The sequence below is a fragment of the Hyaena hyaena genome, unplaced genomic scaffold (assembly GCF_003009895.1).
Source record: "Hyaena hyaena isolate Hyena2069 unplaced genomic scaffold, ASM300989v1 scaffold_471, whole genome shotgun sequence".
Classification (NCBI taxonomy): Eukaryota; Metazoa; Chordata; class Mammalia; order Carnivora; family Hyaenidae; genus Hyaena; species Hyaena hyaena.
Window position 1 is genome coordinate 1083621 of NW_024081102.1, and position 22816 is coordinate 1106436.

The following is a 22816-nucleotide window of genomic DNA, read 5'->3' on the forward strand; positions in this document are numbered from 1 at the left end:
CCTGAGCCGAAGCAGGACGTTTAACGGATGGAGCCACCCAGGCGCCCCTTATGTCTTTATTTTGAGAGACAGGGACAAGGAGCGAGCAGGGGAAGGGTAGAGAGAGAAGGAGACACAGAATCTGAAGCAGGCTCCAGGTTCTGAGCTGTCAGCCTGACACGGGGCTTGAATCCAGGGACCGTGAGATCACAACCTGAGCCAAAGTCGGATGCTTAACAGACTGGGCCACCCAGGCGCCCCTTGCCAGGGGTTAAAAAGAGCTCTTAATTCTCTTTTCTGGGTCAGGCCAGGCCAAAGTTGACAGTTTCTCTCCCTTACAGTCAAGTTGAATAACGAAAAGGCTAACCATCTCGCCCTGCACACCTTTCTAGCCCATGCCCAGGGGTCCGGTGCTGACAGGCCAGACACCCTCCCCCAACCCCCTCCTGGCCCACAGTTAACAAGCATGTGTACACGTACACTTGGGAGCTCGAGTTTGTTTTTAGGTAAACAGCATCTGATCACACACATTGCCTTGACTTTATTTTTAACTTGCTGGTAGGTCTGCAGGTGATTTCAGATGTCAACACACACATGGGCATCATTTTGCATAAGTGGGATTTCGCACATACTCTTTTAGCGCACAAGTTTTCCCCTTCTGATTTGCCTTCCCTTCCCCTCCCTTCCCCTCTCGCGGCTCTGGCCTCCCCGGGCAACCCCTGTGGCTAACCTAGTATTTTTCTCTCTGCTTCTGTGGTTATTTATTGCCAAGTGTGTATGCGTACCTGTTTTTATTTTCTGGTCATTACTGGTTTTAAAAGAAAAAGAAAATTGCCCTGTACCTCCTCTGCCTCTCAGGAATCCTGCAGAAATTCCTGCGCCATTTCCGCACGGCTACCACACTCCTAGACGCTGTGTGTGTCCACCCAGGCCCTTCCCGCAGGAACATTCAGTTTTTTGTTCCCGGTCTTTGTGCGTGATCAACTGCGCTGCAATCACCTGCCGATTTACATGGCCGGCTGTAAAATAGGGATTTTATTTCCATGACAGCCCCAGGAGCGGGGGCCTCAGAGTCAAAGGTGTCGTTACTTTTAATCTGGTAGATGTCGTCTGGCTCCTTTTGAACCAGGTGGCGACAATTCATGTTTCTACCAGGCCTGCACGAGAACACCCTCTTCCCCGCGCCCCTGCTGGTGGCAGACACCACGGCTCTTTTATTTATTTATTTATTTATTTTATTTTTTAAAAATGTTTTATTTATTTCTAGGAGAGAGAGAGAGAGGGAGACAGTGGGAGCAGGGGAGGGTCAGAGAGAGAGGGAGTCACAGACTGAAACAGGCTCCAGGCTCTGAGCTGGCAGTCAGCACAGAGCCCGACGCGGGGCTCGAACACACGAACCGCGAGATCATGACCTAAGCAAAAGTTGGACGCTTAACTGACTAAGCCACCCAGGCGCCCCACCACGGCTCTTTTAAATCCTCCTCCCTCAGATGGGTGTAAATTGACAACTTACTGATACTTTAATCCCACTTTCAGGTAATCTGAGTATCATGTCTTTTACTTAACGGCCTTTTCCAGTGGATTCTGCATGAACTGTCTTCTGTTTTTGTCAACTGGCAGGAGTCCTTCGGTTCCTGTGCTGAAGACAACCCGCTTTCTCTTCGCAGCATTTCAGGCCCTCTCCGAATGTGCCAACTCTCATCAGACTGCTTCTTTCACGTTTTCACGTGGTCACACATGTCCCTCTTTCTTCTATGGCTTCTGGGCTTTCTGTCTTAGTTAAGAGGGTCTCCTCCGCTCTGGGATGGTTCATCTGGTCGCCTGGATTTTATTTCAAGGTTTCGATGGTTTTATTGTTTACATTTAGGTCTTCTGCTGTATCTGAAATTTACTTTTATTTTTGTGTAGAGTGTGAGGTAGGGATTCAGTTTTACTTTCTTCCCTATGGAGAGAGCCGTGCCAGCATAAACCCCTCACGGTTGAAAATCCCTTTGTTAATTAAGGAAATTGTAAATGTATAATGCCTAAACATATTCATTCATTCATTCATTCATTCATTCATTCAGCGCAGATTTACTGAGCGCCACCTAGTGAGATGGGGTGTTCTAACAGCTTGGGAGGCGTCAGTGAGCAGGACAGAGCTTCTCCCAGCCTCACACGTCTTACCTCACGCAGTGAACATAACTATTAAGTTATATGGTATGCGAGATGGTGATTAGTGTTGTGGGAAGAGAAAAAAAAACAAAAACAAAAACGGGAAACTCATAAACGAAGCCAATAGTCCCTGCCCCTGGGGTGAAGCCGCCTGTGAACCGTGGGCCCGGTGATCCCCAAGCCAGAAGCCGGGAAAGCAGTGTGACCAAGCGTGCCGGCCAGCAGCTGAAGCCACGGGACCCAGAGCTGGGTCCTTTCTGATGCCCGGCAACCCTTTAATCCTCCTCCGAGCAGCCGCGGAACGTACTCCGACGGTCCCTGACGCCTTGGCCACCGCCTTACACACGGACGTGCCTACCTCCCCCCAACAGCCAAGTCTGCAGAACACTTTGCTCCTATCCTCTGTCTCACGAAGAAGACGGAGTCATGCACCCTCACAACCCTGTCTTGTTCGGTTCCAGCTCAGTCATCGTGCTTCCTCCCCTTTTCTCTCCCACCTGGGGCGGGACAGTGGCTTCTCTGTGCTTGCCCTTAACCCTGCCGGTTTTCAGTGTCCATGGGGCCACCGGCCTCTGCGCTCCACCAGCAGGGCCCGCTTCCCTCTGCAATCCTGGTGTCTGTGCTAGGGTCACACGCCTATGTGAGCACGACCGTGGCTCCGGCACCAGGAACACATCTTCCCTGACTTCACACACTCCCGAAAACATTTTGTTTGCTTCCTCCCTACAGTCATCTTTAAAAACTCAGTGCCCCTTTGCACCTTTTTTTTTTTTTTTGAATAAACGTATAAAATGCTTCAGTAACTTCAAAAGATGTCATTTCTGGGGTACTGTAAATGTTGATGTTTTAAAATAAACTCTTCCGTCACTTTTTAATGCCGCCAGGGGGGATCTGAGAACCGTAGCAATTTTAATCCCACCATTATTCACTTAAAAAATACACAAACAGAGGCGCCTGGGTGGCTTAGTCGGTTAAGCGTCCGACTTTCGCTTAGGTCATGATCTCGCGGTTTGTGGGTTCGAGACCCGTGTCGGGCTCTGTGCTGACTGCCAGCTCAGAGCCTGGAGCCTATTTCAGAGTCTGTGACTCCCTCCCTCTCTGACCCTCCCCTGCTCACGCTGTCTCTCTCTCTCTCTCTCCTAGAAATAAATAAAACATTAAAAAAAATCTAAAAAATAAAAATAAAAAAATACAGAAATACACAAATTACTCTTTGATACTTGAAGTTTTTATATCATTCCTTTTCACCTTGAATTTCTATGTCCATTCCCACTCTGCCCACAGAACTTTATCCGAATAAAGCATATTTTTATGCTTAGAAGACTTTTCCTGGACTCCTTGCCTACGACTCCGCCACAAAAATGTGTAAACGGAAAGATTAATTTTGCTTTCATTTCTTTCTTTTTAGTTTTAAAAAATATTTTTATTTATTTCTGAGAGAGAGAGAGAGACAGCGTGAGCAGGGGAGGGTCAGAGAGAGAGAGGGAGACACAGAATCTGAAGCAGACTCCAGGCTCTGAGCTAGCTGTCAGCACAAGCCCGATGCGGGGCTCGAACCCACGAGCCGGGAGATCATGACCTGAGCCGAAGTTGGACGCTTAACCGACTGAGCCACCCAGGCGCCCCTGCTTTCATTTCTAATAACCACAGGGCTCTCTACCTGTTGTTTTCCTGGCTTAAGTTATCCTTCATTATTATTATTATAGAATGATACATAGTGGTTCTTCAAGATAGGAAACAAAAAACATATTAGCAATGTCTCTTAGAAGGATGGATTTTTTTTAACCAATTAGTTTGCTTATCTGAGAATGAATATTCTTATTACTTGACTGAGACACAGTTCAGAGTCAAATCTATTCCTAGTTTTCATCTCCATAAATACAAGCACTGGGAAAGCTCATTTACATAGATACATGGATGGGCTGGTGGGAATCATAACTTGCTTTTTTGAATTTGTTCTGAATTATAATGCTATGAAAGCACATGGTTAACGTATCGTCAAAAACAGTTTCTAATGACCTATTAGCTGACAACTTAATTAGGTTCTCTTTCAATTGTGTTGACAGCGAAGTATTGCAAATGATCTAACTTGCAAAAGAATTTGCCATCTGGGGCCCGGGGCGGTGCACCTGCGGTCATGTGACCCTACGTCTTGGATTGTCTCTGTGACCCACGGGCTTTCTATACTTCAGAGAAATGCTCCCTCATAAGATGGGGATGGGGGGGCGGGATTTGAGACCTCACTCCGCCTCACCTCCTACCATGTTCTCAGCTGAACGTAACTGTACTCCTCTCTATGGCGTTTATTTCCTTTTTTCTCAAAATGTGCCATATTTATGCATTTTCATGCTCCCTTCCATTTGTCAGACAGTAGGGACGCCAGCTGTCTCCCACCAAAAGGGCTTCCCCACCCCAAACAACTTTTCAAAGAGAATTGACAACCAGATTGCATTTAGAGGAAGTAATTTGTGGGGCACCTGGGTGGCTCAGTCAGTTAAGCGTCCGACTTCGGCTCAGGTCATGATCTCCCGATTCTTGAGTTTGAGCTCCGCGTCAGGGTCTGAGCTGACAGCTCGGAGCCTAGAGTTTGCTTCAGATTCTGTGCCTCCCTCTCTCTCTGCCCCTCCCCTGCTCACACTCTGTCTCTCTCAAAAATAAACACTGTAAGCAGTAATTTGTTCTCCCATTAAAAAAAAATAAAGGCATATATTGTAGAAATATAGTTTATGACCAGTAGTAGAATTTCAAACCAGTAAGGAAAGGTTTTAAATAAATAGAGAGGGAACAAAACGAATGAATGGATGGATGGAGTGAGGACACCTGGCTTCCTGACAAGAAAACAATCTTCACATCAAAATAAATCACTGATGAGACAAGACTTTAGACACAATGACGTCATGCTAGTATTAGAAGAAAGCACACCTTCTTTCCTTTCCTGTTTTCTTTTTTATACAACTGTGAGCTGAGGAACGGGGGCTTCGGATATTCCTCCCGGAGGCCGTCGGACCAGCCACACCAAACGCGGAATGTGCCCAACATGTATCCGCTCTCGTTTCTACCTGTACATTTTTTTTTTTGGAAAGAATTGCTCTAGTTTTGCCTTGACATTATTTGGTGATGAGGAACTTATTTAATTTGTGCTTGGTTTGTGATCTTTGGAGTTCCATTTCTTCCTGAGAGCCCCTGCACAATGTGTGTGTGGGGGAACCTATCCTACAAATTGTTTCCAAATGTATGGTGTGTTTGTGAGCACTACATTTAATAGTTAATGAAGCTGATATAATGTTATATTTGCAAACATTTAAAATACTTCGCTATTTATATTCTGCAATTTTCTTTTCGTTTTCATTTTCTGGAGCAAAAAATATTTTATTTCAGATTTCAAATAGTTTTAGAGGCTTTTGAAAAGCTCAGAGGCCCAAGACCTGTGACCATCTTTACTTGAATAAAAGGGGCTGAGTAAGTATTTCTACACTTAAGGTGAAACCCAGGCACCATAAAGAAAATAATGGGTAAATGTGAATACGCAGAAACTTAAAACTGATAAATTCGAACACGTAACAATTTAAAACAGCCATACCCTCCTCACAAATACTATCTACAAAGGTAAACCATATATTCAGAAATATATTCACATACATAATAAGACCTAATACCCTTAACACTTAAAAAGCTTTCACAAATCAATAAAAAAGATGAATGATCCCAAAGGACAATAAGCAGAAGATAATTCATAAAACAGGACATCCTGGTGATCAATAAAGGTATGAAAACAGGCTCAACACTGCTCTTACAGAAGTCAAATGAAAGCATCAAAATATTGTCTTTTCTACCCATCTTTCTGGGCAAATAAAAAAGATAAGTAATACCTATTATTGGCTTCAGTGTGGGGAAAACAGTCACATGGTGGTGCACAAACTGAAGGTGTTTAAAGTGGCACAACTGTTTTGAAGGATATTTTTTTTTAATGTTTATTTTTGAGAGAGAGAGAGAGCGAGCGAGCGAGAGCGAGCAAGAGAGCACAAGCAAGCAAGTAGGGAAGGGGCAGAGAGAGAGGGAGACACAGAATCCAAAGGAAGCTCCAGGCTCCGAGCTGTCAGCACAGAGCCTGACGCGGGGATTGAACCCATGAACCATGACCTGAGCTGAGGTTGGACACTCAACTGACTGGGCCACCCAGGCGCCCCAGTTTTGAGGGACACTTTTAAGTATGTATCAAAATTTTACACGGGTCTACCCTTTGATCCAGAAAGTCTACTTCTAAATGACTTTCTGACAAGTGCATAAGATTTACTCACTAAGGACCTTTAGTGAAGGACTGAAACTTGTGAACACTCTTAATGTACATCAATGTGAGTTCATTTAAATAAATGAGATCAATACAAAGAATACTATAGTCTGTTATTAAAAAAAGATAGATTTGTATGTTCTTACATGTAAAGATGTCAAAGAGATGTAACTGAAAAGAGCGAGTTTCCAAACAGCATACATACTCTGCTATGTTGCGTGTTTTTACGATGAGAATGTATTTATGTATCGCTTATATAAGTCAAGCTGTGGGTATGGGTCTTATATGCACATAAATTAGAAGGAATAAACTCTTGTCTTGAGAGAGAGAATTACATGGGACTTTTGACTTTCTCCACATTGTTCTTTCTGAATTGTGCTGATGAACCTTCAGAGTTTTCCTGGAAAGTAAAAACCAGTGTAGCCATGTTAACCTTCTCTACCGGCTCAAAGCCAAGCACTGGTGGTTGACACTAGCTTTCCAACCTTCTTAGGGCTGTACTTTCTGTTAGATTTTGAACGTTTTTGACATATTAATTTTTTAAATTTTAGGGGTGCCTGGGTGGCTGAGTCAGTGAAGCTTCCAACTTTGGCTCAGGTCATGATCTCACACCTTGTGGGTTTGAGTCCTGTGTAGGGGTCGGAGCCTGAAGTCTCCTTCAGATTTTGAACCTGTCTCTCTCTCTCTCTGCCCCTCCCCTGCTCGTGCTCTGGCTCTACCTCTCAAAAATAAATGAAAGGTTAAAAAAAATCTTAAAAAAAAGTTATTCAGGTACACAGGCCAAGGGGTAAACGGTTCTTAAAACGTGTTTTTAAAGAGCTCTCCTCCACTCCAACTGCTATTTCCTGCTCCTCTGAGGCAACACTTAACAACTCCAGCTGATTCGTCATCCCCCTTCCTAACTCTAAGGAACAGACTTAAATTGCTACTCCTTGAATTTTCAATTTAAACATCACCTACTGACTTCCAAGAGCTGGACACGAAGACCATCTCTACCCATCCAGGCAAATCTCTTCCAAATCCCTATCCTTCCAGTTTAGGTTGCAATTCTGGCTGGATTCATACTGGGTGTTTACATGATTAGATGACATAAATGTGACGTAAAATTGAACGTGTAGTACAGCAGTTATTTGTCTATGTCTGTTAACGTTTTTGGTTTCCCTGGAGTTGCCTGTTTTTCTCCTTGGCTTAGCTTACTATCTTCATGAAGTCGGCTCCAAACTCCCCAACCCCTTCTGTAACTCTCTCCTCAAAACCTTCAGATATAATGGGTATTTCTTAATTTCATCTACTTGAAAAATTTTCTAGAACCTTAAGTCTATCATCTTCATGAAGTCTGCTCCAAACTCCCCAATCCCGTCTGTAACTCTCTCCTCAAAACCTTCAGACATAATGGGTATTTCACCTACTTGAAGAAAAATTTTCTAGAACCTTAAGTCTATCATCTTCGTGAAGTTGGCTCCAAACTTCCCAACCCTTTCTGTAACTCTCTCCTCAAAACCTTCAGACATAATGGGTATTTCTTAATTTCATCTACTTGAAGAAAAATTTTCTAGAACCTTCTGACGTGCTCTAGTCTGGACTGGTTGCATCCCGGTGCACAGCTGTCTTCTTGGGATCCCCCTTCGGCAGCACCCCAGGGATTCCCCTCGCCTGGCTCACTCCTGCTGGAGCTCCTAACACCTCTTCCTTGGCTTACTTCCTCATTTCAGCAAAGCATCTCCCCCACTTTGAGAAAGGGTGCACGGGAGACCTTGAAAATGTCTCCATTTCATTTCTCACACTTAAGTAGAATAGTCTGGCTGATATAAAACTCTAACATGGTTGGAAAAGATTTTCCAGTTTGAAAGTTTAAAGAATTTTGAAGGTATTGCTCTGCTGTCCTCTTCCAATATCGGTGAAAAGCCCCAAGCCGCTCTAATTCTTGTTCTTTTGTAGGAGCCATTTTTTTTCTCTCTGGAAACATGTAGGATTGCTTCGGCCTCAGTTGTGCTGAAACTTGCTGAAGTATCTAAGGCCCGGCTCTATATTCATCCATTGTTCTGGATAGTTGGTGGCTCTTTTGATCTAGAAAACCATCTTTTAGTGTTGGGAAATTTTCCTTGAATTATTTCATGACTAACTCCCTCCTCCCTATTTTTGCTATTTTTTTCTTCTTGATATTCCTATTATCTGGATGTTGGAATTCCCATCCTTTATTTTTCGTTCATGTTGGGGAGAGAGAGAGAGTGTGAGCAGGGGAGGGGCAGAAGAGAGAGATGCAAAGAAATCTGAAGCAGCTCCAGGCTCTGAGCTGTCAGCACAGAGCCCAACTTGGGGCTTGAACTCATGAACTGTGAGATCATGACCTAACGTGAAGCTGGACACTTAACCGACTGAGCCACCCAGGTCCCCCTCACTATTTTCTTTTTTGTCTTTCTGTTCTATTTTCTGGGACATGTGCTCAACTTTATCTTCTAACACTGCTACCGAGTTTTAAATTTGTATTATTTTAAAATTCCAAGTGTTCCTTTCTATCCTTTTCTTTTCTCTCTTTTTCTCTCTCTCTTTTTTTTTTTTTTGTATTATGCTTTTGTGTCATGGATGTATTCCCTTCTTTTATCTCCTTGAGGAATGTGAAATACATATATGTTACACATATTTTGTATAAGCATATAGATATGTATTTAAACATAGTTTTTTACATTTCTCTGCATGGTCTCCATTTCTTTGAAATTTCTTTTTTCTGCTTGCTCTTCCTTCGGGCTCTGTATATTAGAGGCTTTACCAAAATGTCTGGGGTTCTTGGTTGTCTGTTTATATTTAAAAGTAGAATGCTCAAAAGAGCTTTAAAGTTTGGTGCATTTAGGTAGGGCTTGCTAGTAATGGGTTTCCCAACTTCACCGAGTCATTTCCCTGGGAGATACCTTGGGCTGGTCCCCAAAGTGTCCAGGCAAGACTCTTCCAACACACTGCCCCGAGGCTTTCGTCCTGGATGTCAGCATCACCCAGGAGTCCGGTTAGGAAGGAAGGCCGGAGATCTCAACATCTGTAGGTCACGTTTCACATAATCCCCTGTTCTCAGCATGGTGCCCACCCTCCATGTGCCTGGTGTCCACGTCCAGACATCCTCGTCTCTGTCTTCTCCAGGGAGTAAGCTTTGGTTGTATACCAAGGCTGGGAGCAGCAGGTGCCAGTCGCAGGGACCAAGGGGGGCAGTGGAGGGCATGTGGTAGTCTTGAAATGCCTCTTTAAAAGATCTCTGACCTTGGGGCACCCGGGTGGCTCAGTGGGTTGAGCGTCCGACTTAGACTCAGGTCATGTCTCATAGTTCGTGAGTTTGGACCCGAATCAGGATACCAGCAGGAGCTTGCTCCGGATTCTCTGTCCACCCTCATCTCTGCCCCTTCCTCGCTTGTGCTCTCTCTCAAAAATAAACATTAAAAAAAAAAAAAAGATGTCTGACCAATCTGTTTTTAACCCCACTTTTGCCCCCATTTCCAAAGATCCCTAGAGTCTCTGGTACTGCTAATTTTCGAGTCTTGAGTTGGGATGGGGGTGGAGTGCAAATCGAGCTTCTTTTCTGCTTTCCCCAATACCAATTTTGGAGTTAGCTTTCTAAATCAGTAATCACCCAGCCATCTGCTTTCAGACTTCCAAGATTTGGTTGCTGTTGTCTCCTTGTCCATTCCTTTTAAAAGTCCCTTCACTCCAGCTTTGGAAGGATTCTGGGAGGTAGGAGTAAACACATGTTCAACCTGCCATCTTTAACTCGAAGGCTTTCTTCCTGCATTGTTTTTGTGAAAAATTATTTTTACCAAGAAGTAATATATGCTTACATCAGAACATTCTACAAAGCATACAAAAAACACAGAAAAAAATCGAATGGAACGTAACAGAATCCCATTTCTTCATTCAATTTTTTCCCTCTGTCCTTTGTTTACATCATGGACTTCTTGTTACGTTTGCATTTTCTACTTCTGCATCCTTAACTTCCCCCATCACCTGGGTCACGGCCATCAGCATCGCACACGGGCGTTAGCGACCCCCAGCTTAAGCAGACAAGGTCCGCCCTCCCCCCCAGCTGCTGCCCCGTATTTCTACTCCCCACTCCCAGCTACACCTGAACCTGAAATGACAGACGATGCGTGCTGCCCCCCTCACCTCCCGTTCGTCCCTCCATCCACTCCGACGGGCCTCCGCCCATCCCACCGCCAACGCCTCTCCTGCCAGGTCACTGGTGTGGCCCACTGAGGATCTGGTGGGCACGCGGGTTTCTGCCTCACTAAGCCGCACTGCGGAACCCAATGTGGTTACCCACGCTCCCTCCTTCTGGAAACGCTCTCCTCTTGAAATACCCAACGATGCTCCATCCGCATTTCGCATGCTCTATGGACTGAGCCAGCCACCCGGCTGGGCCCCAACTATCCTGATTCCTTGCCACCTTTCTGACCACTCCTTCTGTTTCCTGTGGGTCCTCTGCTTCGTCCTTCCTCTTCCAAATCCTACGATAGTGGTTTTCAACCCTTGCTGTGCATGGGAATCATCTTGGAAGCGCTTTAAAGAATATTAACACAGAGGCCCCACCCGGACCGATGTATTCCAGATCGCCAAATCTGCCCTACAAGTCAGGGCCCCTAAGGGCATGTCCTTGCTCTTCCTCCTCGCCCTCTCTAGACAGGGCCTACGCTACCAACACCCGATGTCTGTCTCTAGCTCACGTGTCTGTTTTTAACTCTTTCTTCAGCTGCTTTCTCAGCACCAACACTCTCTCCTGGAGTCCCCACGGGAAGCTCAAACCCGATGTGTTCTCGTCGTATGTCTGGGTCTGCACCTCCTGGTGTCCTCCATCTCGTGTGTCACTGCGGTCACAGGCGGGGGGGGCGGGGGGAGCATCTCTCCCGATCGACACCCGCCAAGTGCAAGTCCCTCGAAGTCTCTACTGTCAAAACAGATGTCGAGAATGCCCGCTTCTCTCCTGGGCTACGCCACGGTCGCCTGCCTGGACCTGACGCCCGCTTCCACAGCTCTCCCATCGTTCCTTACCGTCATTTTACAGGTGGGGGGTGCGTGGCTTAGTTGTTGCTATACGCCTCTTGACATATGCAAATTGGTGGGCTAAGTAATAAACGTACAAATGAAACACACAGTATAAAAACTTCACTGAGGACGTTAGTGGCTGTGTAAGAGGCTATCATCATGTCACACAGCATTGGTACATCTCACCCCATCGTTTGGATTCTCTTCCATGCTACAGACTCTCAGAAAGGAAAGGAAATTCTTAGGTCAAGTATATGAGCTTTTTAAATATTTAAAGTGTATTTAAAGACTGAAAAAATATAAAATTGCTTTTTAAAAAGACGGAGACCTTGGATTTCAGCCATGCCTTCGGGTCTGTTTTACTCTCTGCTCACCTGTTAGGTGCAAATGGTACCTGGCTTACTCCAGGCCTCTACTGCCACCCCTCAGAGCGCCCCGAACGGGAGCCTGTGCGCGGAGTCTTTGGAGAGCAGGGTCGATACCTGAATCATTTTGGATCTCCTCTCCCTCAGGGATCCAAACTATAAATAACAGTTTACCGAATGCATTTTACTCAGCCAGTTCATAAAATTGTCCTGTTTGGTGCATTTGCAACTATGAAAATCCTCAATGTTCTAGGCTTTTCCTCACTGGTATCACGCCAGAGCTGGTTCCGCGGCCACCCATCCAAGGGAGAAGACATGAGCAGGCAGGTTACCGCTAGCACGTCGGGGGCTCAGATAACCTCAGCTTCGCAGGACAGTCCCGCTGGCCAGGGCCAGGGCTTCTGGCCTCACACCGCGGGCCCGTGGTTCCCACGCCCTCCCCGAGGGGCCGGAGATGGCCTGCGAAACAAATGGCACGTCCCAGCCACACAAGGCAGCCTCTGCGAGGCGGCCCCTTCCCACGGAAGCTCGGGCCGCGGACGCGCGTGTGCGGGACAAGCTCGGCCTGACGCAGAGCGGGCTGAGGGGATTCGCTTCCACTCTGGTCCTCCCGTGTTGGAGGGCCATTTGTGATGCGGGTGTGAACACGTCGACGGAGGAGGGGATCGTCGTCCCAGCGCTTCTAAGGAGATGCTAGAGGAGCAGCACAGCGACCGCAAAGTCCTCCTGGGACAGAGCGGCCCTGAGGGCATTTACCATAAACCCCTGTCCCGCACTCTCCTTCCCGCCTCCCAGGCCTTCTTCCGGGTTTCTTCTGCGTCAGATGCCTCTTCTTCCCACCTGGCCCTCGTTCTGGGCTGTGGCCACGCAAGCCTTCCAGATACACTCTGCCACGTGCCACACTTTGTCCCCAAGCACCCATCCCCACCTACTCTTAAATCATCTTTTCTGTCGGCCAGAATGAACGCAGGTGAGCCTCTGCTCTCACTGTAAGTCTCCAGCACGTGAGGACGCTGGACTCCCCTGAAAGCTGCCGGCACCCGTCTTCCACAGGCTCCTGTCTGTCAGCTGCCGTCGCTTTCGGTCCACAGGACGGACGCTGCTCCGCGTGTTTCGGGGCCTCCTGCTGGAAGCCGGCTGACGGGTCCCAGGATCAGCGACGTTGCTTCACAGTGAGACCCGGCTGGAGGCTCCAACCAGTCATGGTTGACATGGCGACACTGTCATCCTTTTTCAAGACACACGATCACCAATGAAGCGTGGCTGCGAAGGACAAGGACCAGCTTCCGCCGCGGACCTTCAGGGTAGAGCGTACAGGCCCAAAGGCGCTTCCGAAGCAGGAGCTCCAAAAACAGACTTTGCACCACGAAACCACCCGCAGGGCGAGCATGGGGGCCGCAGCGGGGGAGGGCCGAGACCCCAAGCAGACTGACAACAGCTGGTGTTTCCTGGGCCACTGGCGCGCGCCGGTCACCACACCAGGCCCTAGATGTGCAGATGGGGAAAACAAGCTTCCAAAAAGGCTGAGTCACTAACATCAAGCCGCGAGTGAGCAGGGAGGCCGGGATTCAAGGGCAGGCGCCGGACACTGGAGTCTGTACTTGAGAGCCATGCCAGTCCTGCTTGGCACCTTTCTGCTGCTTCCATCAAACCGTCCCATCTAAAAATTTTTTTTTAATCTTTATTTACTTTTGAGAGACAGAGAGAGAGAGAGAGAGAGAGAGAAAGACAGCGCAGCAGAGAGAGAGGGAGACACAGAATCCGAAAAAGGCTCCAGGCTCCGAGCTGTCAGCACAGAGCCCAACGCGGGGCTTGAACTCATGAACCGTGAGATCATGACCTGAGCTGAATTGGACACTCAACCGACCAAGCCACCAAGGTGCCCCTCAAACAGTCCCATCTAGGCATTGCCCTGCACATTGTACAATGTTCCTGGTAAAGTCTGTCTGTCCCTAGCCTTCTACTGACTGGCCGCAGGACCCGGGGGTGGCCCTTCTCTGGTGGGGGGTACTCCTGGATACACCATCACTAGCATCCCAATAAGTGACCACTTTTCTTTCAGTTCTGGTTTTGTTTCCCGCAAAGAGTGAGGTCACCTGAGACAAGGTCAAAAACTCCCTAAGACAATGAACCCAATGGCATTTTTCTTTGGTGGCCACCTGGGGCCCCTGGGGATTGAGGCGGCCCCCAGCAGGCCCCTAGGAAGGGGACACACGGGACCTGCGGGCCTCCTTCCTGCACACAGCTTGCTGATGCAGCCCTCCGGGATCTACAGTGCATCGCCACACTCCCCCCGCTGGGCTTCCTGAGCGCCGAAAGATCAAGAAGGCAGAGCTGCAGGCTACCCAGTAGCCACTCACCAGCACTGGGGTCCGCGGGCGTCTCGCCTTCCTCGGAGTCTTCCTGTTCCCGCATGGGCGGCCTCTCCCCACGCTCCATCTGCGACATGAGGTCTGGTTTGGAAATTGCATAGTCTGGGCAGAAAGAAGGAAAGAAGATATCCTGTGTGGTGAGCTGTCAGGTGGGTGACTGGGACCCTGGGAGTGGCCACCCTACCAGTGGCAACATTGGGAAAGAAATGGGCCAAGTTCCCAGCCCTTCTCCTTAGGGGCTCCTGTGCGTGCGTGCCCGTATACGTGTATGTGTATGTGTGTGCTGGCTGCATACGTGTGCATGTATATGTGTGTGCGGGCCTGTATACGTGTGTGTGGGCTGCATACGCATGCATGTATATGTATGTGCGGGCCTGCATGCACGTGCATGTATATGTGTGTGCGGGCCTGTATACGTGTGTATGTGTATGTGTGTGTAGGCCCGCATGCGTGTGTGTGGGCTGCATGCATGTGTGTTTTAATGTGCGTGTGGGCTGCATATGTGTATGTGTGTGTATGTGTGTGCGGGCTGCATGTGTGTGCGTGTATATGTGTGTGCAGGCCTGCACGCGCATGCGTTAACCACGGCCTCCCATGAAGGAGCCATAGTAAGCGCTGCCCGTTCACCGGTGGAAACTGGCCCTCTGTCATCTGAGGTTCCCACTACTGCCAATGTCTGCTCAGATTTTTCACGACAAAGACACGACAGATTTGAAATCTCATAGAGTAAAAAACTAATCCTGATAAAATCTAGAAGCCATCAAATTAGATACCAATAGTATCCCTTACATTAAAAAAGTTTATAGCTCTTTGGAAATAAAGTTACAAGATGAAGAAACTTGGAGGAAACACATGCACACGTGTGCACGTGTTTGCCATACACAAGGCTTCTGTGACAGTTAGCATCCATCATTGTATTACGTATAAAGAGCCTCTACAATTAGTAAAAAAATTAAAAAGCAAATTTAAGTACGTAATTCACAGAAGAAATGCCAACGGTCAGTACACTCAGGAAAAGTCGCCCAAGTTCACTAACCATCAAAGAAAGGCGTATTCAAATAATGAAGCGTCATTTTCCACCCGTCAGAAAAGACAAGTATTTAAAATAGAAGGACGTCGGTTGGGGCCAGGGCATGGAGAGACGACACTGTCACACTCTGTGGCGTGAACACACACAGCCTTCTGGAGGAAGTGCCTGTGACATTGTAAACGTGCTCCCTCTTTACTCGGCAAACCTCTCCTTGGAATCTGGCCCATGGAAACACTCCTGGGCGTGCACATAAATACACAGAGCCGTTGATTACAATGCGCTGCGGCAGCGAGAAGACACGATTGGCCCGCTGCTCATCAGAAAGGTCAAATGCCCAGCGGTTCATCTGGAATGCTTCCCCGTCTCTCTGAGCTGACGTGGAAATCCGTCTATGGCCTACCGCTCGGTAAAATAAGTGAACAATCGCATTCGTGCAAACCACAGACTGCATGTGCACGAGTACCTGCCTCATGTGTGTATGTGCGTGTGCGTGGGCGCGTGTATACAATACCTGCTAAAGAGTCCGTGGTGGTTTCCTCTGGGGAGAAGTACTGGGGCGGGGGGGGAGGGCGGGGATTGCTCCTTATATAAACCTAGATTGCGGAATTTTCACAAGTGTGTATATACTTTGAAAAGAGAAGAAAAGAATGAATTAAAAAGAAAAAAGTCCTATCGAGGAGGTAAGTGTGTCTAAAATTAACAGTTCTGGCAAGAATCAAAGTTTCTATGCAACAGCGTATGTCATGTTTTCTGTTTTGTGTGTGCCCAAAGAGTTTCCCACTGCAGAGAAAAGGATACCTATAAAATGAAAGTGTATTTTCTCAAGTTTTCTTCCTTAAATACTCTTATTAATGAAAAAAAAAAAAGAATCTTCAAACTTTGGGGTGATAGAGTTTTCAGTGAAATTGTGACTCTTTGGTAGGGATCTAGCACCAGGAGCATTAAACTCCGGGGTCACAGCCTTCTCTCCACACAATGGAGACCAGAACCCGGGGGACATAAGCGCTCCATCAAGGACAGTGTTCAGTGAGCGAGTGGTCAGACGGGAGCGCTCACACCTGTCCTATCTCCGTCACGGGAGAGGTGGAGGGTTAAATAATGCGCTTCTCAGTAAAGCACCTTGCACTCTGTTTAATAATAGTTTGCTGGACAAACTCATTATGTGTGTGTATACCCCTATATGTGTATACGCACACACATATACACACACATATATACGTACACATACATACATACGCACATATACAGAGACCATGAGGAAAACTATATAATGGTGAGACCCTGATGTCTGTCTTCTCCCCCTTGACCCAGTGTTCCTGGTCTTTGATGACGGGGAATACTGGAGTACAGAACAACCAATGTTTCCAAACCTCAGGCCAGTGTCAAGGACGCCCCCCACATGGAAGCTTCTCCTTACCCATAGAAACCAGAGACTCGTAGTTGCCCCGCATCACGTTCTTGTACAGCTCCTTCTGCCACTCCGACAGGTTCCCCCACTCCTGCTCTGAGAAATGGACGGCGACGTCATCGAAGGTGACAGGGACCTGAAACCACACAAGCTCAGCTTGGACCGACCGGAAGGCAGCCCTGGGCCCTCGGCTGCCAAATCCCAAGGTGACAAATGGCTCCCATCCCCACGGCCCTGGCTCAAACACCTCTTCTTAGGGCTAGAGTGGGAAAAGCCCGAAGGCACAGCTAGGGGTATTCACCACGGATCTCTCTAGAAACCTGGGCTGACTTCAGCCACTGTCCTGGCCCCACAGAGTAAGGGCCTCGTATTGTCTGGTCCGTTTTCTGTCTAGCAGGATGATCCTTGCTGCCCTAAAAGCACGGCCTGCAGACCAGCAGTGATGGCACCAGGGAAACTGCTAGAAATGCAGACCCGCTCGAGACCCACTAAATCAGATTCTGCGTTTAGTAAGATCCCTGGGGGATTCAGTACACAAGAACAGTGCTGGCCTGCAGAATACAGTCCAAGTCTCTTTCCTACGTATGGCTGTGCACAGGGACAACACGCAAAAAAACAGAAACAAAACCAGTCCACGTTCAAGTTCTTTTAGGCTCTTCTGGTAAATAACATTCAAACCTAACTACTCTCAAGTTGTTTAGGATACCTCTTGAAATCACATTTTTCCTGGCATCAACATAATTTCTAAGTCAACTGATAAAACCGTCAAACCGTCGAGTAGGACGGAGCCCTGGAACATTTCACCAAGCCCTCCTCCATCTACCTCAACGGTGAACCACGAGTTCACACCCACTGGGAACTGAACACCCTTCCAAATCCATGATCCCTGATCACTAGGACGTTCTTGGATCTATTCACCTAGGGCTTCATCAACGGGACAAATCATCTGAATTTGTCCTGACTTGTGCTTAGCACAGAAATGTTAGCAACTAGGTATCATTGTGTTTGTTTCCTTCTTAACCACCTCTTTTTAAAAAATTTTTAAGGTTTATTTTTGAGAGAGAGAAAGAGAGACAGAGCATGAGTAGGGGAGGAGCAGAGAGAGGAGGAGACAAGAATCTGAAGCAATTCCAGGCTCTGAGCTACCAGCAGAGCCCGACGCAGGGCTCGAACTCACGAACTGTGAGATCATGACCTGAGCTGAAGTCGGACGCTAAACTGACTGAGCCACCCAGGTGCCCCATTAACCATCTCTTTTTCCTTCTTTGATACGAAATCCCTAGAACACGTCCCAATTCAGACAGCTCCTTGGGAAACCCCGGTTGGGATAGCTTTTACCTTGGGGACCTCTCCGTTGCTGCCTGGCGGCAGGCGCAGGATCCAGAAGTTTCGGTTTTTCAGTAGGTTCTCCATGTTCTCCAGCCGCCTCTGCAGCAGCCCGTACTCCTGCAGCAGGGTCCCCAGCACGACCCACTTGCTCTCCAGATGGTTCGCAAACTCCACGGCTGTCTTCTCGCAGTCGGCCAGCTTCTTCTCGGCCGTCCCCGTCCGTCCCTCCAGGGTCAGGAGCCGCATGGCCTGGGCCTCCAGTTTCCGCTCCACCGCTTGGACGGCAGCCCACACGGCCAAGCGGGTGATCTCCGCCGTCGGGAGCGGCGTGTCCTTCTGGGCTGCAGAAGAGATCTGGAAGGGGGTGTCTTTTTGGGACACTGGGCTCTGAAGCAGGGGGTCCATGTCGGTGTCAGGAACCGTGGGGGACAGGGTCAGGGGGTCTTTCTCAGGAACTTCAGGCGAGTGGAGGAGGGCTTCCTGGTGCGGGGTGGAGTGGGACAGAAGTGAGATTTCTTGTTCAGCAGCAGCCGGGGGTGGATACTGGGTCTCTTCTTGGGACGTCGGGCGACCCTGGAGATGAGTCTCTTGCTCAGAAGAGGCAGGATACAGGAGTGAGGGTCCCTTCTGGAGACCGTGCGGCATGCGGCCAGAGGTCTCTAGCTTGGGAGTCTGGGGCAGGGAGCCTTGTTGGGGAGTCGGGGGGGACGAAGAAGGAATTTCTTTGGGGGGAAGAACACGGGACTGAAACAGAGTTTCCCGGGGGGGTCCAGCAGGGGCCTGACGCGGGGTCTCTTCTTGCAGAACGCTGGAGAAGGAAAGAGGTGAGGAGTGTTGGGTCTCCATGTCCAGCTGCTGGACCTGTGTTCAAGGAAAGAAAGGGCAGGATTGAAGGCCACGGTCTCCAGCTGGCAAAATAAATGCCAAAGATAGGCACCCACGTAAAAAGGGGTTCAGGTTTACTGGCAATCAAGATATGTTCCAAGGATATGAATCTCTTCTTGAGAACCTACACGGATTCAGACATCAATTACAAAACTACACTTAACGACAAAGAGGGGGTGGCCATGCCGCCTTCTGTGTTGATGGCGGCATCTCTTTCTTCACAACAGACGCCTCACAGGATCACCCATGACTAGTAGTGTATAAGACGGATGCCGGCCTTGGCTTTCGGTCCTGTCCACACGGACAGCTGCCTGGTTACTCAACCTCTCTGTTCCCAGTGTCCTCACACATAAAACAAAGACCATCTCACTGAGTCTGCGCACTGAGCATAAAATAAAATAAAACCTTGTAAAACGACAGAGTTTTGTCAGTGCCGGGCACTGTTGCTACCCCAAGACTCCCAGCAAGGTGGGAGAAGGCAGTGGTGCGGCCAGTGTTGTGCAAGGACTTACTGGAAGATGAATGGGCCATCTGGCCCCACTGCTTCTTCCTTGAATTATCAGGGAGTCACAGTACTCTTATTCTTTCCCTCACTTACTCTAGTCGTGAGGATATGCAATTACAGCTGAATTGTTGACTTAGCAAGAACATTTCTCAAACCTATTACATGGTATAGGTTTGACTCTGAGACATGTTGTATGGACCCAGCCCCTCCTGGAGAGGCTGAATGGGCTTCTCGGGAGTCCAGGCTATAAGCAAAGAGAGAAGAGAGACCCCAAGACAGGCCAGGGGATGGCAAGTTAGCCACCTGTACGGAAGCCAAAGTCCCCCGGGGGACGGAGGGGTCAGATGGTCCACTGCGGGAGGTGGACTCTGGTGGCCTGGGTTCTTCCCTATGGTTGGTGACGTGGGAACTGAGGAGCAAAGGTCTGGAGAGACTGGAAACAGGGTTGAAGTCACCGGGGTCTGTGACTCGCCTCAGGACCGGTAGTGACTAGAACAAAAAGGAAGATTGATCCCTTTTGAGACTTCCTTTATTCACTCTCTCTGTACTCCCCACCTTGCTACATTCATGTTGAGAGAATTCCTGTGTCACCAGGGAGGTGAAGCCAAGGTCTTCTGAGTGGCAATCAATAGCTTTATTGGAGCTGAACAGAATTTCTTCTCTAACATGTTTATCCATTTCCTCAAAAATCTTCCTTCAGTGACTCTGCTGAATGGCCCATCACTGTGTCATATACAAGTGAGCTTCAATACAACCGAGATGCCCCTTGTCTTTGTTTGAAAAGGAGTGTATCCCTGGTGTCCAGTCTGACATGTAGTACATGCTCAATATATGTCTGCTGAATGACTGGACAGTATCAACGATTGGGTCACAAGAAAAAAAAATGACGCTCCTTCGGTCATCTGTCAGAGTCAAAACCTATTTATAACGCCTACTGCTTTCTTTTCCTTTATTTGCTCCTTCATTCACTTACAAGAACCTTAACTGAGATGGCACCACGCTCTCAAGCCAAGAACTGAAAACATAAGGCCTGTTCAGGGAACATGTTTCTGAGGTAGCATGATCTAAGAGCTCTGCGGCTAACCAGATGTGAGAGCTATTAGTCAGATAAGAGCTAACAATTACTCAGCATTTATTGTGTGCCATGAACTGTGTTAAGCACTTTAAAGGGTTATCTCATTTAATCCCTAGGAAGCCCTATGAAATAGGGACTCTGAGAACAATTACCCACACTTAGCATATGGAGATGCTGAGGTGTGGAGAGGCCAACCATCTTGCCCAAGGTCACACAGCAGGTGGGCTACAGAACTTGGGCTTTCAGCCTTTGTCTCCGTTAGGCTGCCTCTGGGCCTCAGCAATCAACTGAGGCAGGTGGTCAGTAAGAGTTCTGAATCCTCTCCACCTCTAACACCCAGAGGCTTGGAGCCTTACCAAAGACCTGGGGGAGGTTCTATGTTAGGGAAGACCCTGCCCATAAAGACTGGGACACTTAAAGCAGGGGTCAGGGACCCCTTTGAAACCCTAATGAAAGTTATGGATTCTCCCCCCCCCCACACACACACACATCGGCACACAGTCAAAAGTCTCAACACTTTCAGGGGCTTCACAGACCCCTAGACCTGAAGCCACCTCTCAAGTCCTCACAAGCGAAGGCAGACAGAGGTCAGGACTCCGGGACAGGAGCCTCAGACACAGGGAAAGTGACTATCATAATGCAACACAATAAGCACATCTTGGCCCTGCCCTGGGAGGGAGATTAGGGTATTTGTCTGCAACTAATAGGAAGAAGGAAAAAATCCTCAGGGGCCAAGTGAGTCTCCCTGAGTGATACAGGGGTTTAACTAAACCCATGACAAAAAGCTCCATCCAGTACAGTACATAAAGCCGGCAGAGTAAGACATCTTCCCAATTAGTCTAATCAGAGCTCAAAGGAAACTACCATTTCTTTGCTATTATTAGACTGGCTCTTTCCATTGCCAGATTTGGAGGACTGTTGAGGGATGGGGGGGGCACAGGAGTACACCCCCTCCTCTACCCCCAAATTAAAGCCCTTAGCTATAATGTCCTCAGTACCCATAAACCTGTGGCTTGATTTTACCCTAAGCATAAAGAAATGGCCAAGGAGAGAGAGAGAGGGCTATAAATATAATATCTAAGATTAATAAGCTTGCATTCTCCAACTATGGGGGACAGGGGCGGTGGGGGGGGCGGGGAGGGGAGAATTCTGGACTTTATATGGGCAGGATTTAACCGACTCTCCCTGCCTCATGTATCCCAAGTGGATGGGGTCTCCAGGATTCATGATTTTAGCAGAATACAGAACCATTCCTATCAACATATATATATGTATACATATATATGTATATATATACACACACACATATATATACATATATATGTATATATACACACACATATATATACATATATATGTATATATACACACACACACATATATATACATATATATGTATATATACACACACACACATACATATATATGTATATATACACACACACACATACATATATATGTATATATACACACACACACATATATACATATATATGTGTATATATATATATGTTAAAGAAAGCAGTGCCACTTTCTTGTATGATCAAGTGTGGTTCACTCAAAATTACATACCATTCAAGGGCCCTGGAGACCTAAGCCCAGAGGTGGGCATTTTAAAATCTCCATTTTATTTTATTTTTCCAAGAGATGATGATGATTATCACTGAACCGGGAGGCTCTTTAGGAAGCATTTGTCCCGACCCCTTCCTGTACACACCGGGAAACCGAGGCTCAGAGGCACTGACTCTCATGCAGCAATCCCACTTCCCAGCACAGCCCCTGCATCTCAAAGAGCAGGTCTGCGGGGAGATTTTAGGGCCGATTTTTAAGAACGGCCCATTAAAGACGAACAGCGGCCACCAAACCCCTAGGTGCTCGCTCCCCAGACCCCATCCGTCTGGACACCCAGAATTTGGCAGGGGGCCCTCCGGACGCAGCTGGAGGCCCAGACGCCGGAGCCCGAGGGTCACCTGCTCCCCACGACGCAACCGCTCGCCCGGCCTCGCACCCTGCCGTCACCTCCCCACCCCACCCCCCACCCCCCGACGGGCCGCGTCCACCGCGAGCCGGGTCAGCCCCCTAACCCAGGGCAGGCCGCCGCGGGAGCCGCCCCCCTCCCCGTCCAGGCCCGCAGCCCGGGAGGCTGGCATTTCTGGGGACGCGGGCACCGGGCCACGGATGACTCGCTACGTGACCTTGGGGCAGGCCGGCCCGGGTCGCCGCCAGGTGTCTGTGCCTCAGTGTCTCCGCTCTGCGAAATGGGGAGAGCCGCGTCAGCGCCGCGCTCCGGCCGCAGGAGGCTCGGCGGGGGCGAGCTCTGCGGAAAACGTGCGGCGGCAACCCCGACGGACGCAGCGCCGGCTCCGCAGGGAGCGAGGCGCGCCGCCCCGGGGCGCCCACCTCCGGG

At 48.4% G+C, this 22816-nt stretch overlaps 1 protein-coding gene across 2 annotated transcripts in view; it reads right to left on the bottom strand.

The window, feature by feature from the left end:
- ZNF777 (zinc finger protein 777) overlaps positions 1-22816 on the bottom strand; it is a 29244-nt gene that overhangs the window by 6014 nt on the left and 414 nt on the right. The window contains exons 1-4 of one of the 2 annotated variants that reach the window (XM_039253908.1): positions 21982-22177; positions 17954-18805; positions 16625-16751; positions 14166-14279 (exon numbers count right to left, since the gene is read on the bottom strand). In XM_039253908.1, coding sequence (XP_039109839.1) covers positions 14166-14279; positions 16625-16751; positions 17954-18805; positions 21982-21984 — 1096 coding nt within the window. In that variant the 5' untranslated portion in view covers positions 21985-22177. Of the gene's footprint in view, positions 1-14165; positions 14280-16624; positions 16752-17953; positions 18806-21981; positions 22178-22816 lie in introns of those variants that run through there. The other variant, XM_039253907.1, reaches the window with a different exon arrangement.